The 15505-nt window shown below is 46.8% G+C and overlaps 1 protein-coding gene across 1 annotated transcript in view; it reads right to left on the bottom strand.

The window, feature by feature from the left end:
* ltbp3 (latent transforming growth factor beta binding protein 3) overlaps positions 1–13279 on the bottom strand; it is a 47092-nt gene extending 33813 nt beyond the window's left edge. The window contains 1 exon segment of the mRNA XM_076992817.1: positions 12605–13279. Coding sequence (XP_076848932.1) covers positions 12605–12845 — 241 coding nt within the window. The 5' untranslated portion in view covers positions 12846–13279.
* Between the last annotated feature and the right edge of the window lie 2226 nt (positions 13280–15505).

The raw sequence follows: 15505 nt of genomic DNA, 5'->3' as shown, positions 1-15505 counted from the left end.
CATACACACTCAACACCCACACACACTCTCACGGGGGGGTAATGTGTTAGTTCTCTCAGGGGTCCTGTTGAGCACGCAGCCCCTGGAGGCCTCCTGGATGAACATCAGAACAGCAGCATGCGTGTGACGCATTACCACAGCTCCTGACACAGTACGCACCACAGCCCAGTCAACGCCTGTCACAGAGTACGCTGTGATGTTAGTTTCCATCAACACTGCTTGCTCAGTTGTGCTGTCATAATAACACTATGACATGCAGTAGACATTTCAAACCAGTAATTTACTGCCATGCTAAAAATATTGCACTGAAATACTGAGAGTTCTCTCGTATCGAGTCAGGTCACTACAGCAACGCGTAGGTCGACGTGCTGTCGTACTCTGTTTCATAGGCGTTACCAGCCGTTCACGTCGCGTGACGGCTCACGTGTTCACTAACGTGCCCTGAGGGGGAGGGACAGACAGGCAGCTGCAGCAGGCTGGGTTGCCAGAACTGGCCGTGAACCCCTCAAATCCCCCACAGAAGTGCAGAAGGCTGTGCTGTAGATGTGGCGCTCCCCTGGGTGAGGGGGCACATGTGAGGGGTTATTCAGGAGAGCAGTAGTGGGCATGTATAAACCTAACGCAGTGATTCATATGTAATAACCTTTGTTCTCTAATGTCAGTGGTGGTTGAAATAACTGAGTATCTGATACAGGATAATGGAGCCCAGCCATTCTGTTACTCCACCATGTGCCAAGTACTGTTCTAATGGGTTTCCCAGACTCACTGTGTGTGTGTGTGTGTGTGTGTGTGTGTGTGTGTGTGTGTGTGTGTGTGTGTGAGAGAGAGAGAGAGGGGGGGGGGGGGGGTGAGGTGGTGGTGGTGTGTCGGACACAAGAAACACTTGCCAGATAAAACTCTCAACTTTCACCAAGCAGCTCGGAGCTGCACAGGTAGTGAGGACACATCTCCAACATGTGGACCACTGTACATTCATCTATGAACACGTGTAAGCGCGTGTGTGTGTGTGTGTGTTAAATTTCTTTCAATATGGATGTATCTGGCTCCATTTTATGGTTGAGATGCACTAAGTTTTCCAGGTGACGTTTTCTGCTCCTGATCTCATGATCTCAGAGGAAAGGAACGAGGTCTTCTTGATATGGTACTTCAGATCTGCTGGCTCAGCCTGAGCTACCGCAGGACACTACTGCAGGACACTACTGCAGGACACTACTGCAGGACGCTACTGCAGGACATTACTGCAGGACACTACAGCAGGACACTACCACAGGACACTACTGCAGGACATTACTGCAGGACACTACAGCAGGACACTACCGCAGGACACTACAGCAGGACACTACAGCAGGACACTACCGCAGGACACTACTGCAGGACACTACTGCAGGACACTACTGCAGGACATTACTGCAGGCACTACAGCAGGACACTACCACAGGACACTACTGCAGGACATTACTGCAGGACACTACAGCAGGACACTACCGCAGGACACTACAGCAGGACACTACAGCAGGACACTACCGCAGGACACTACAGCAGGACACTACCGCAGGACACTACCGCAGGACACTACCGCAGGACACTACAGCAGGACACTACCGCAGGACACTACCGCAGGACACTACCGCAGGATGCTACCTCAGGACATTACTGCAGGACATTACAGCAGGACACTACCGCAGGACACTACCGCAAGACGCTACCCGCAGGACGCTACTGCAGGACACTACCGCAGGACGCTACCTCAGGACATTACTGCAGGACATTACTGCAGGACACTACCGCAGGACACTACCGCAGGATGCACATAAGGCTGTTTATCAAGCTTCCGCCAGTCAGTGAGCTGATTTATGGTCGGCTGGTCTTTGTTCATGCTCTTGTATTTATCAATTCTTTTAAAAGTGTCCTACGTCCTGTGCAGCTGTAAAGACCAGGTCATCGTCCCAACACACCCACACCACCACTGCTGAGTGTGCTTGCCCTGTAGTCAACAAAACCATCGCTGATTCCAGTCCTCCTGTCTCTTTGCTCAGATATCACAGCAACCTGTGTGTGTGTGTGCGTGTGTGTGAGTGTGTGTGTGTGTATATATATGTGTGTGTGTGCATATGCATGGTGCATTTGTGTGTCTATACAGGGCATAGAAATGGAAGAGTAATAAAACATTTCAAAAAATTTCACACATGTGGTTAAATGTTCACAAGAATGTGGCTGTATCTGTGGACCCACAGTAGCGGAGCAACTGCCCTCTAGCCCAGCGGAGAAACTGCCCCCCCGTGCTGTGGCTGACTGTGTCTCACTGTACTACAGCCCTGCTGCTGCTCTCAATGCAGAACACACAGTTTGCAAGTCCATTACAGTTAGTAGGTCCAACCAGAATCCAGAGAGTCAGTACGCCCAGACGAAGACAGAAAAAAATGGGGGGTGTTCAGACCAAAATACTTGTCATACCTCTTGGGCAATCATGCAGTTACACACACACACACACACAATAGGAAGGCATGTTTAAACCACAACACTCCTATCTGGAATCTTATAGCGATTTGTTGAGACAAGCTGATTGGTGAAATCATAGTTGGATGAGTATGTCATGTGAATAAATATGTAACGATGTAAAAGATCTCAGAGAGCCAGGTCTCCAGGTACACATGTGTGGTCTCTGGATCACATGTAGATCATGGTGTGGATCACATGTGGATCATGTCTGGATCATGGTGTAAATCATGTCTGGATCATGGTCTGGATAACGTCTGGATCCCAGCTCTCATGTATTTATATTTATTTATTCAAAAGTTCAGTGAAGTACACTGGGTTGAGAAACAGGATGTTTTCGGTCAGACGGCCTTCATCAGCTGTACAAACACCTTCTAGAAGGAGAAACCCGTTCATATAAAGAAAAAAACATTACCTGCCAATTCCCTCCCTGTCCTCAATGGGTATTAAAAGTTCATACACGGTCATCCCTAATAAAGACGGTTTGAATTCTTCAAAACACTTGATGCAAGACCTGAGAAGAACTCTCCCACAGAACATCTCTTAAGATCTGAGAAGAACCCTCCCACAGATCATCTCTTAAGACCTGAGAAGAACCCTCCCACAGATAAACTCTTAAGACTGCTTCACATTTGACACCAGGCACTAATCACAAATAAAAGGAACCAGCATGAGTTCTGTCATGGGTACTATGAAAGGTACTATCACAGGTACTGTCATGGGTACTATCATAGGTACTGTCATAGGTACTATCACAGGTGCTGTCATGGGTACTATCATGGGTACAATCATGAACACTATCGTGGGTACTATCATGAGTACTATCATGGGTACTTTCATGGGTACCATCATGAACACCATCATGGGTACTATCATAGGTACTATCATGGGTACCATCATGAACACTATCATAGGTACTATCATAGGTACTATCGTGGGTACTATCCTATGTACTATCATGGGTACTTTCATGGGTATCATGATGAACACTATCATAGGTATTATCATAGGTATTATCGTGGGTACTATCATAGGTACTATCGTGGGTACTATCATAGGTACTACCATAGGTACTATCGTGGGTACTATCATAGGGTACTATCATAGGTACTATCGTGGGTACTATCATAGGTACTATCATGGGTACCATCATGAACACTAATTATAGGGTACTATCATAGGTACTATCATAGGTACTATCATGGGTACCATCATGAACACTATCATACTATTGTGGGTACTATAACCCTATGAAACCTCTGTTGGATTTGCTCTACCAGCTGCAACTTCAGTCATTCTGAGACACATTTATGACATATTTGGAACTGCTACATTCACATTTGAAAAATCTCTGATTATTTATTTATTCTTTTTCCAAGTTCCACGCAGCTCTGGAATTTGCCTGGAATCCTGCACATGCTGGCACGAGGAGAGACTTCTGTTTCAGTCCAGTCTTAAATGGCTTAAATGCCACTACCTACCATAACACTCACAAACACGAACGCTCATTTGCGTTTGCAAATGCATGATGGGGGCAGTCATGGCCTGGCGGTTAGGGAACTGGTCTTGTGACCGGAGGGTCGTGGGTTCGATTCCCAGACCTGAGGCCATGACTGAGGAGCCCTTGAGCAAGGCACCTAACCCCAACTGCACGTGTGATCCACAGCCCCCTAGTAATCACTAGTGTGTGGTGTGTGTGTGTGTGTGTGTGTTCTAACTGCACAGATGGGTTAAAAGCGGAGGACAAATTTCGATTGGGGTGTAAAAATCACAATTGACAAAATATGGCACATTTCACATTTCAATACACCTCTTCTGATGCAAAAACCTGCATCTCTTACTCACAGCAACTCAGACTAAAGTGTGTTTCCAGTGAGAATGAAATCTTTCCTACAGAACGAATGTGTGAATAATTTCATGTCTGTGGCTATTAACCTCATACCATAAACACAATCTACTCAACAACAAGGAATTCCTTCAGTGTCGAGTTACCATCCTGCAAATAACACAGTGGCTAATATTAAACAGAAGCACTCTGTCCAGGGTGATGGGGAGACCACTTCCCCTTTTTAAAGATCCTCAACTAATCTCCTACAAATGAGACAAAACGGACAAGGTCATGAAGATTGAGCTAAATGACCAATCAGATAATAACTGATACTGTAGCCTGCAACCACTCTAGATGCTAGTGCTACATAGAAATTCATTAACACAGCCATTAAAATAACTGGTATGAAACGATCAGATGTTATCAGACTGTTATCAGTTATACACTGAAAACACACACACACACACACACACACACACACACACACACACACACACACACACACACACACACACACACACACACACCACACACACACATATATATATATATATATAATTAAATCAAAATCAAAACATACAAGGGGGTCAAAATAGCTCCTGAATTCACTGAGTATATATTTTACATTTTCACTTCATAAGGGAGAATAAGAGTCCCCTTATTTTCAGTGGAAGAGACAGTATAGTATCACACTTGTGCATTAATTAAATGCTCTCTCTCACCCCAGCAGACACACACATACACACACACCCGCCTTTTAAATGAGCCGTATCCCTGCTTAGTGAATTAGACTCAACATGAATGATAAGCCAAACCACCTGCAGTGTTTGTGTATGTGTGTGTGCGTGTGTGCAAGCATGACTGTGTGTGTATGTATGTGTGCACTTGTGTATGTATGTGTGCACTTGTGTATGTGTGTGTGCACGTGTGTATGTGTGTTGCATGTGTGTGCTCCTCTCCTAAAGGACACTGAACAGATGGAATCAGCTCATATTTAAGGTAGAAAAATATAGTAGTGGAACACACAGCAAAAACACACACAAGCCCCATCACTACAATACACACACACACACCACACACACCCCATCACTACAATACACACACACACACACACACACACACACACACACACACACACACACACACACACACACACACACACACACAACCACTGTTTAGCTTCATTTCACTACTGGACAAAAATGGCACCCATCCCATAATCAAATTAAATCTCAGTTTTCCAGACCAAGGTTTAAAGCCGATTTTAAAACCCAGATTTTAAAAATTAAACTTTAACAACGTGGTTACCTGCCACACAGTCAGGGTGTGTAAGTTTTTGTAAACAAACTGCAAATAAATAAATAAATGAAAACTGTGATTGTTTCCTTTAGCATATCCCACATATGAACACCTGGTGCGGTTGCAGTCTGTGTGTGTGTGTGTGTGTGTGTGTGTGTGGTGTGTGTGTGTGTGCGTGTGTGTGCGTGCGGGCGTGTGTGTGTGTGTGTGTGTGTGTGTGTGTGTGTGTGTGTGTGTGTGTGTGTGTGTGTGTGTGTGTGTGTGTGCGTGTGTGTGTGTGTGGCCTAAGCATTCTCCAACCAGTTAACAAGCTCCCAAAGAGGGACATTCTCTCCTGGTGATGTCAAACAGCCACTTTCCTTTGGTCCTCCAACCAGGCAGCAGAACCAGACATTCTCACACAAGTGAGAGCGTGTGTGTGTGTGTGTGTGAATGTGTGTGTGAGTGTGTTTGTTTATGTGTGTGTGTGGTGTGTGTGTGTGTGTAATCCAGACTAATAATACAGCCCCCTCACAGTAATGCAAACCACTGCTGTCCTTTTCAGTTACCTGTGTTTCATTACACCTGATGACCTCAACTCATTTATGGTAGCCAGATGCAGGAGAAAGAACATGAATTAACAAAAAGGTACAGAGAAACGGAAAGAAGAAGGAAAGCTGGAAAAAGAAAAGGGGAGAGGGAGAGAGGGATGGGGGGAGAAGGATATATACGTAGAAGACACTAACCAGGCCTGCGTCCCAGAATAAATGACATAATCGCAGCTTCTTAAAAATAGCTGTCTGAGAAAGTTTAGTTTCCTAAAGTAGAGGGCACACACACCCACATACCCACACACACACCCACACACACCCACCCACATGGACAGAGAGAGAGAGAGAGAGAGAGACAGAGAAGAGAAGAGAGAGAGAGAGAGAGAGAGAGAGAGAAGAGAGGAGAGAGGAGAGAGAGGAGAGGGGAGAGAGAGGAGATGAGAGAGAGAGAGAGAGAGAGAGAGTTAGTGAGTTGTACTGGTAGATATCGAAAGCTATTGCACACTCAACACACAAAAGTATATTAATAAGGAATTAAACTAAAACAGTCACAAACATGAATACACTCCTTTAAACATGCACGCACACACACATGCATACACACAAAACTCAAAGAGAAACATTAAATTCTCACTCTGAACCTCCGGTATCCGGTGGAGACCAGGAAAAAGCACTACAGAGTGAATAAGCTGTTTAAACACACACCCACATGCGCGCGCACACACACACACACACACACCACACACACACACACCACACACACACACACACACACACACACACACACACACACACAAACACACAAACAAACATAAACTCACACATAGTTTTGACTGCCAAAACACAAGATCTATAAAACTGCCTCAATTTTCCTCAAAAACTCCAAAGGAGTAGAACCAGCTCAATCTTCCTTCCTGTCGGTTCCCGCGGTAACCACATCAGAGCACCAACAGCACAAACAAAGCCGTTAGCAACAGCGCTAACTCCCTCGGAGACACGAGACACGCCTCCTCCACGCTGGGGACCGTGTCCTGCCATTGTGAGGTCATCATCAGTCGCCTACAGGTGTGTGCAGATGCCCCACCCAAACAGGCTAGCTACATAATAGTGTAGCTGGATACTTTAGTAACACCACCTACAACAGTCCCAGGTAACACTTCACGTTACAACACTGTTACAGTGTAACTACACATTCAACCATGGCAACAATTCCTCTGTTTTCATCCACACCCTTCCCCTATATAAACGCATAAGAGTGCTGTTACATGTTACATTTACATTATAGCCTACTGTAATGGAGTGATACGCTGGTCTGGTTTGCTGATGAAACTTTCAGCCAGTTGGTGCTAATGACAAACAGTTGTGCAAACGCCACAGAAAACGGCTTTTTTTTCCCCCCCTTCTTAACATTCAATTAGATCAGACTTGGAATCAGGTCTGATTACATAAAACATTCCCCATGCCTTTAACATTCTGATCTCCATCTTGCATTCAAATGACAGAATCTGATCTGTTAGTCCTGTGACGTCATTACCTCCACTAGCAAAGGTTCTCCACCCACAGCACCAGAAGCACCATCACGCTACATCAACTTACACACATAAGCACACCCGAGCACACCCTGGCCACAAATAAATAACCGGCCCGGCTCTCTGCAGGAAGAAGGTGTTGGCACCCGACCAAACGGGGACGGTCACGCAGACGCGCCCGGTCCTGGCCAGAACTTTCCCAGCTGCCCCAGCGGGGACCCCCGGTGTGGAAACGCCCGGACAGCCATTTCCTGAGGACCTTCAGAAGCTTTGCGCTGGTGCTCAGCATTTGGCCACGCGGTCCGGCTCGGGTCTGTGAGGCCCGGCTCACTCCTGCCCACTTCTGTTGACTGTTTTACTGAAGTGAGTGGAAATGTTGCCCCCGTGAAGGAGGTCTGTGGTGGGGAGGTAAGCCGAGAGGCCAGTGAGAAAGGCCCTCTCACCACACACACACACACACACACACACACACACACACACACACACACACTGTGCTGAAAGCATCAGGAGTGTAATACATGTAAATATAAGCCACTGTCACTTGGGGAATGTAGCGCGTGTGTGAATGTGTGTGTGTGTGTCAGTATTAGAGGCTCTAAGTTCATTCTCATAAAGACCTTAAACACAGACTCTGTCAGAGACTGATGACACAGCAACTCAACACGCCCACGGCATCTCACTTGGAGCTGAACAGTGTCTTACACACACACAACACACACACACACACACACACACAAAGCACACCACACACACTCTTGCACACACCCACAGCACATTCTCACCCCCCCCCCCCCCCCCATATATTTCTGGCATTTTCAGCTTGGTTTTCCTGACTGGGAACACTGGATTTTACTAGAGCAAAAGAATTGCAGATGCAGTTACAGACACAGGAAAAAGCCAGAGGTATGAACCCCAAAACCAGAGGCAGGAGCCCCCAGAGGTAGAGGAGAAATGGTGGGGATGAAGAGTTGAAGACAGAAAAAAAGAAAACCATCTTCTGAAAATATGTGGCATGTGCGTGTGAAGGAGGAGGAGAGCAGGGAGGCACAGAGAGGAGCAGGAGAGGAGTGCAGCCACGGGCACCGCCCACCCCTCTGACCACGCCCACCCACCTACAGCCCAACCCTCTGACCACACCCACCCCACCTACTCCCACCCACTGCCCAACTTTGAGCCTGTGTGGAATGAAGATGGTTCTAGTGTGAGATGAAGATGGTTCTAGGGTGAAATGAAGATGGTTCTAGTGTGAGATGAAGATGGTTCTAGTGTGAGATGAAGATGGTTCTAGGGTGGAATGAAGTTCCAGGGCAGGGCTGGACATTGTTTGAATTTTCAATAATGGTACTCAAACAATACTCTTAAAATAGTGCCAGAGTACATTACTTTATTTTGAGAGTACATTTTTTTACTGAGTTCAAGATACTAGCTACTAGTTAACTGTAGCATTTAAAGCTTTTGTTCTAAGCCAAGGAAGCAAAATTTGGATTTGGGTTCAGTGGGGTATAAAGATGGTCCAGTGTGGTATAAAGATGGACCAGTGTGGTATAAAGGTGGACCAGTGTGGTATAAAGGTGGACCAGTGTGGTATAAAGATGGTCCAGTGTGGTATAAAGGTGGACCAGTGTGGTATAAAGATGTACCAGTGTGGTATAAAGATGGACCAGTGTGTTATAAAGATGGTCCAGTGTGGTATAAAGGTGGACCAGTGTGGTATAAAGATGGACCAGTGTGGTATAAAGGTGGACCAGTGTGGTATAAAGATGGTCCAGTGTGGTATAAAGATGGTCCAGTGTGGTATAAAGATGTACCAGTGTGGTATAAAGATGGACCAGTGTGTTTATAAAGATGGTCCAGTGTGGTATAAAGGTGGACCAGTGTGGTATAAAGATGGTCCAGTGTGGTATAAAGATGGTCCAGTGTGGTATAAAGATGGTCCAGTGTGGTATAAAGATGTACCAGTGTGGTATAAAGGTGGACCAGTGTGGTATAAAGATGGTCCAGTGTGGTATAAAGATGTACCAGTGTGGTATAAAGATGGTCCAGTGTGTTATAAAGATGGTCCAGTGTGGTATAAAGATGGTCCAGTGTGGTATAAAGATGTACCAGTGTGGTATAAAGGTGGACCAGTGTGGTATAAAGATGGTCCAGTGTGGTATAAAGATGTACCAGTGTGGTATAAAGATGGTCCAGTGTGTTATAAAGATGTACCAGTGTGGTATAAAGATGGTCCAGTGTGGTATAAAGGTGGACCAGTGTGGTACAAAGGTGGTCCAGTGTGGTATAAAGGTGGACCAGTGTGGTACAAAGATGGTCCAGTGTGGTATAAAGGTGGACCAGTGTGGTACAAAGATGGTCCAGTGTGGTATAAAGATGGTCCAGTGTAGAGGGGCCAGCACAGGGTTGGGAGTGTGACTCACTTAACACACACACACACACAAACACACACACACAACACACACACACACACACACACACACACACACACACACACACACACACACACACACACAGCCACCAGCAGGGCAATGAGTAGAGACACAGCTGGGCAAACAGACAAATGTCTACCTTTGTCAGAGACTTTGATAAAAGGAAAGGATGAGTGTGTGTGTGTGTGTGTGTGTGTGTGTGTGTGTGTGTGTGTGTGTGTGTGTGTGTGTGTGTGTGTGTGTGTGTGTGTGTGTGTGTTTTGTGACTGGACAAATGTAAATGAAGATCTCACCAAGGAAACGACAGGCCTATCAGATGAGTTTTGTGCATGCAGGCATGTGTATGCGTCTCTGCGGTGTGTACTGTGTAACCCATGCATTACCCCCTCACCCAACCCACCACTAATCCCTCCGCTCACTCCCTCGCCTCCATTCACCCCGCTGATTTACCACTAATCACTCTCCGATCACTCTCACCCCCAACTAATCCTCACCGCACCACTCCCCCACTCCATCACTCCACTCACCATTATTCACCCCCACTTATCCCACTCACTCAACCCCACTCAGCCAATCACTGAATCTGTTGGGATTATTCTACTTCTTCCACACTGAATTAACTAAATTCCTTCAGATTAGCACTGAAACACCTAAACTCTACTGAAAATGTCCACTGAGATGCATTACAACATGACTACAGCAGTGTCCACTGCACAGTTAGTTTAGTGTTTTAGTAATAAAATAATGGAGCAGATGAACTCAATAAGGTTCATCACAGTAATGAAAACTCCAAATACCATAATGCACTGTAGGTCTGCAAGTCTCTAACATCTGATGATGAGGTGGGGGCTCAGGAAGATCTGATGGCTCAGGAAGAGTTGCAGCAAGATCGATGAAAAATCGACATTGGTGGTCAAACAAATAGATCTGTACTGTATGTACATTTCAGTAGTGGGTGATGTTTGACAAGGTCTCCATCAACCAGTTTCAGTATGGAATCAACACTGTTCTAAAACATCAGTAATCACTGGAATAAATCAGCCATTCAGACTCATTTAGAGTTGCACACTGGGCGGGTTGGGATGCAACCATCAAGCCTTCTCAATGTGTCGGCAAGCCATGAGCTTGATGGGTTCTCCTGGGTGAGGCATGCAAGGTTCCTGCGTGTGTGTCTGAGGAAACACCTCTTCAGCTCGAGGTACGGGAGAGAACTTAGGATTGAGTCTCCAGACAGAGTTAGCTAAACTGTCCTAACACCCACCACACACCTCACAAAACTCACACACATGCTTAGGACCAGCTGACACTTGGACCTGAGCTTGTGTTGAAAATGAGCAGCATGTGAAAGTTCAGCGCGTCTGCACGGACGGCTGTGGAGAACCCATCACCAGGGAAGATCTCCAATGCCTCCACGCTGCCTTCAAACACACAACCACACACCCCAACCACAAAGCCCCTCAGTTAAAAACTGAGTGTAGTTTGTGTGCTTTTGTGTGGGTTGTGTGTGTGTGTATATATATGAGAGAGAGAGAGAGAGAGAGAGAGAGAGGGGGAGAGAGAGAGAGAGAGGGAGAGAGAGAGAGAGAGAGAGAGAGAGAGAGAGAGAGAGAGAGAGAGAGAGAGGAGTGTTTGTGAAAGAGGCCCTCTGTGAAAGAAAAAAGGAAAACAAGTTCTGCCCTGATTGCAGGTCAGACCATAGAATACAAAAAATTACTAACAAGATAACACACACACACACACACACACACACACACACACACACACACACACACACACACACACACACACACACACACACACACACACACACACACACACACACAAGATCACACAAATGTAAGGCCATTCTCCCTTAGCTGTAGCCATCCACATCTTCAAAAACAAATTGGTGGCAGAGATTAGATCTGACGTGAGATCTGGTTTCCTCCATACCCACATATAAGTCCACACAGATAACAAACTCATATTTAGTTACGGAGAATGGAAACTGTCACTACAGGCTGGAAGATGGAAAGAACAAAAAACGATGTGTGTGTGTATGAGAGAGAGAGTGAGAGAGAGAGAGAGGAGAGAGAGAGAGAGAGAGAGTGAGAGAGAGAGAGAGAGAGAGAGAGAGAGAGAGTGTGTGTGTGACCCCACTGGGTAGACTTTGAGGCACCTTACCATTACCACAATCTGAGACAGCACAGAAGGATTTCAACCCCAGCAATCCAACAATATGCAGAAACCATTAGTAGCAGAGAGAGAGAGAGAAAGAGAGAGAGAGAGACAGAGAGAGAGAGAGAGAGACAGAGAGACTCAAACTCTTCTATCCAATATCAGACTTAATCGTGTACTTCTTTATCTCCCATTTGAAGCTCGTGTGCGCGCTGTAAACAAACACATTAACCCAGCAAGTCATTGACTTAGTTTCACCAACACACAAACGTCTCCCCAGCGCGTGTTGTTGTTCCAACCAAACGCGCGTGGAGCGGGACGCGTCTTCCGGTAACGTACCCACTCTGAACCCGTGTCCGGTCAGCGTGTCCGCGGACTGTCCGTTCTCGCCGATCAGCGTGGTGTTGTTGCCCTGCTCGCACGTGTCCCGACACTGTCCGCCCACGCACGTGCGCTTGCAGATGAGCGGGGCGATGACCACTCTGAAGCGCTCGCGGGTGGACACGCGCTCGGCGCACGGGGCCAGGCGCTGGAGCGCGAGCCAGACGAGCAGCACGCGGGAGAGCATCACCGAGGACATGCTGGCATCCTTCACCTGCGCGCGCGAGGACAGGACGCGCGTTCACGGGCGGCGCACTCCGTTCCAAGCTCGTGCGCGCTAGCGGCTCCGCAACACCCGAGCGCACGAGACGCTTCAACGAAAACGGCGAGGGGACAAAAAAACGTCCAACTTTCTCTCCTAGGACTCCGGGCTAGTGAGGAAAGTGCGCAGAAAGTTCCGCGCGCGTTGTTTCCATTCGTGGTTTATATAAAAAACAAAACATTTGGTCCATTACATAAACAGGAGACCGCAGGGGACAATGCACAGTGGGACATGTTAAAAGACAAAAACAGCGACGTAGCTGGTGGAATACCCAGCCGACTAAATCAGCGCTTTTCCTGAGCGGAACCGTCCTCTCTGTCCTGCTCGTGTGTGCGTGTCTGAGTTTGGGGAGGTTGGGGAGGAGGAGAGATGGAGCGCGAGCCAATCCTGTGCGGCGCGAGCGGGCGCCTCGCCAGGGCAGCGCGAGCGCCGAGCGGAGAGAGAGAGTGCTCTCGTTGTTGCCTCCGCACCTCGCCAGCTCTCCCTCCCCCTCGTCCCCTCCAGCGCCTCATCTCGCTCCCGATAACGGCGTCGTGCCCAGCTGCGCGAGCTCTACTGCAGCCCTGCGTTCGTAAACACGCACGCACGCGCGCACGCACGCACAGCGGTCACGCCTCTAAAGCTCTCTCTCTCCCACGTGTGGTGCAGACTGGCTCGTGCGTGCAAGTTCCAATCGGACCGCGCAAGTTTCCAACTTGACGCCCTTCACATGTGGCATTAAAATTACTAGCTGCTCATCCAACCAGTCGAGAGGGCAACGGTGACGCACGTGATGGTGTCTTCACGCGCTGCAGGCAGTTTCCAAAATATACATCTCACCTTTAGTTTTACTGTTCGGTGTCTAGAGGGGTTTCCCGTCCCAGACTATTTGGCTATCAGCACAAATAACTTCTTTTCCCAAAACCTTCCATCAACGGTCTTAAAGTAATACTAGACCGTTTATTTTCAAAGACTTTTAAGTGATGAATACTTTAGCTAGACACCGAACCCAAATGTGATGTAACAGTGTCCAGTCGTATTGTTCATTACTGAACAATGAAATTAACATAATGAAGTGCGTGTGTGTGTGAGAGAGAGAGAGAGGGAGAGAGAGAGAGAGAGAGACAGAGAGAGAGAGCAGGAGATATGGATAAGAAAGGGAGAGTGTATCTGCAGAGAAATACAGAGAGAAATGCAGTGAGAGAGAAAGCTAGTTGAGTCACTTCCTTAGAGAAAAGTGAGAATGTTTGTCTTCAGTCGCTACGGAAATGACTGCATATGTCTGGAGAGATTCACACACACACACACACACACACACACACTTACACTTAAACACACACGCACTAGAGAGTTTGCTTATTTGGGAGGGAGGGGGCACATTGTCCCATATCTCTCGACCAGCTGAGGTCGCCCCACACATAAGCGGAGGACATCCACACACACACACACACACACACACACACACACTGTATCCTGCTCGCCTGATAGGAGTGGAACTCTCCATTTCAATTAATACATGTGAAAGTAAATATGATGGTCTGTCTGACATCAGTCTCGTGTGTTTAATAGACCTCCACCTCTTCCATTCAAAATGAAAATCAAATGAACGGACAACAATAAAACACATATTTGATCGCTCAGTAAAGGACGAGGGCCTTGTACAATATTTATCACTCCATTAAAACCTACATCCTGTTTTCAGATCTGAAGTTTACCATACAAATGCCAAAAATTCAGACCTAGGCCTATGTCCTGTTGACATGAACATTTTACAACTAAACACGTTTGCTACCATCTATAGGACCTCTATACGTTTTTGGTCATTTGCTGTACATTCTTGAACCTTGTGTTTATTTCGGTAACTGAAGTGTAGCGCTGGGTTTGACATAAGCAGTGAGTAGAGTGTCTGTGGAGACGGGGAACTGTTTAGACTTGGAGCGCAGGAGAAACGCAGAGGTTGTGATATTTCTGACCTCCAGACAGTGGAACCACACCACACGTTTTCTTATACAGAAAAAAAAAACTGCCATGAAATTTCAAAACAAGCTTCACAATTTAAGCTGATATTTAACGCGTCACTAGTGTGATGATTCAGAATATGTGAGTCATCTGATGAGCAGTTAATTGACATATCATGCAGCCTTTCAGTGCTCAGGCAGAGGTGATGGAGATTCAGCATTTTTTGTGTCACCACAGCTACAAAATCCATCATAATTATGGCTCTCACGATGGGACAAACTTGTGCGCAGTAGGACTATGACCATAGACGTCGGAGTCATAAAGAGCAAACCACAATTTGGTCAGTCGCACATGAAAAGTGACAGTCTGTGGTCTGGCCGTGACACCTGTCCCCATGCAGACTGACTCACAGAGGTTCAGACCACGTCCTAACCCACAATCTCTGCTGGAACTGCCTCGCGAGTGACACTGAGGTTACAAACAGCGCGTGTGGGGAGTAAAGAAACTTTAAAAAGTGTTTTAAACCACCTGACCCAGCCTCACACTACAGCAAACTGGAGCAGTCATACGACAAGCGCCGATCTGAACACGCCACCGTCACTCGGCTCACAGAAGAGCAGCCGTATTAACACTCTTCAACATCCATTTGTTTAGCGTTA

This window comes from Brachyhypopomus gauderio, unplaced genomic scaffold, assembly GCF_052324685.1.
Source record: "Brachyhypopomus gauderio isolate BG-103 unplaced genomic scaffold, BGAUD_0.2 sc98, whole genome shotgun sequence".
NCBI lineage: Eukaryota > Metazoa > Chordata > Actinopteri > Gymnotiformes > Hypopomidae > Brachyhypopomus > Brachyhypopomus gauderio.
The sequence above is the reverse complement of the archived record's forward strand: the minus strand, read 5'-3'. Positions and strand labels throughout refer to the sequence as shown.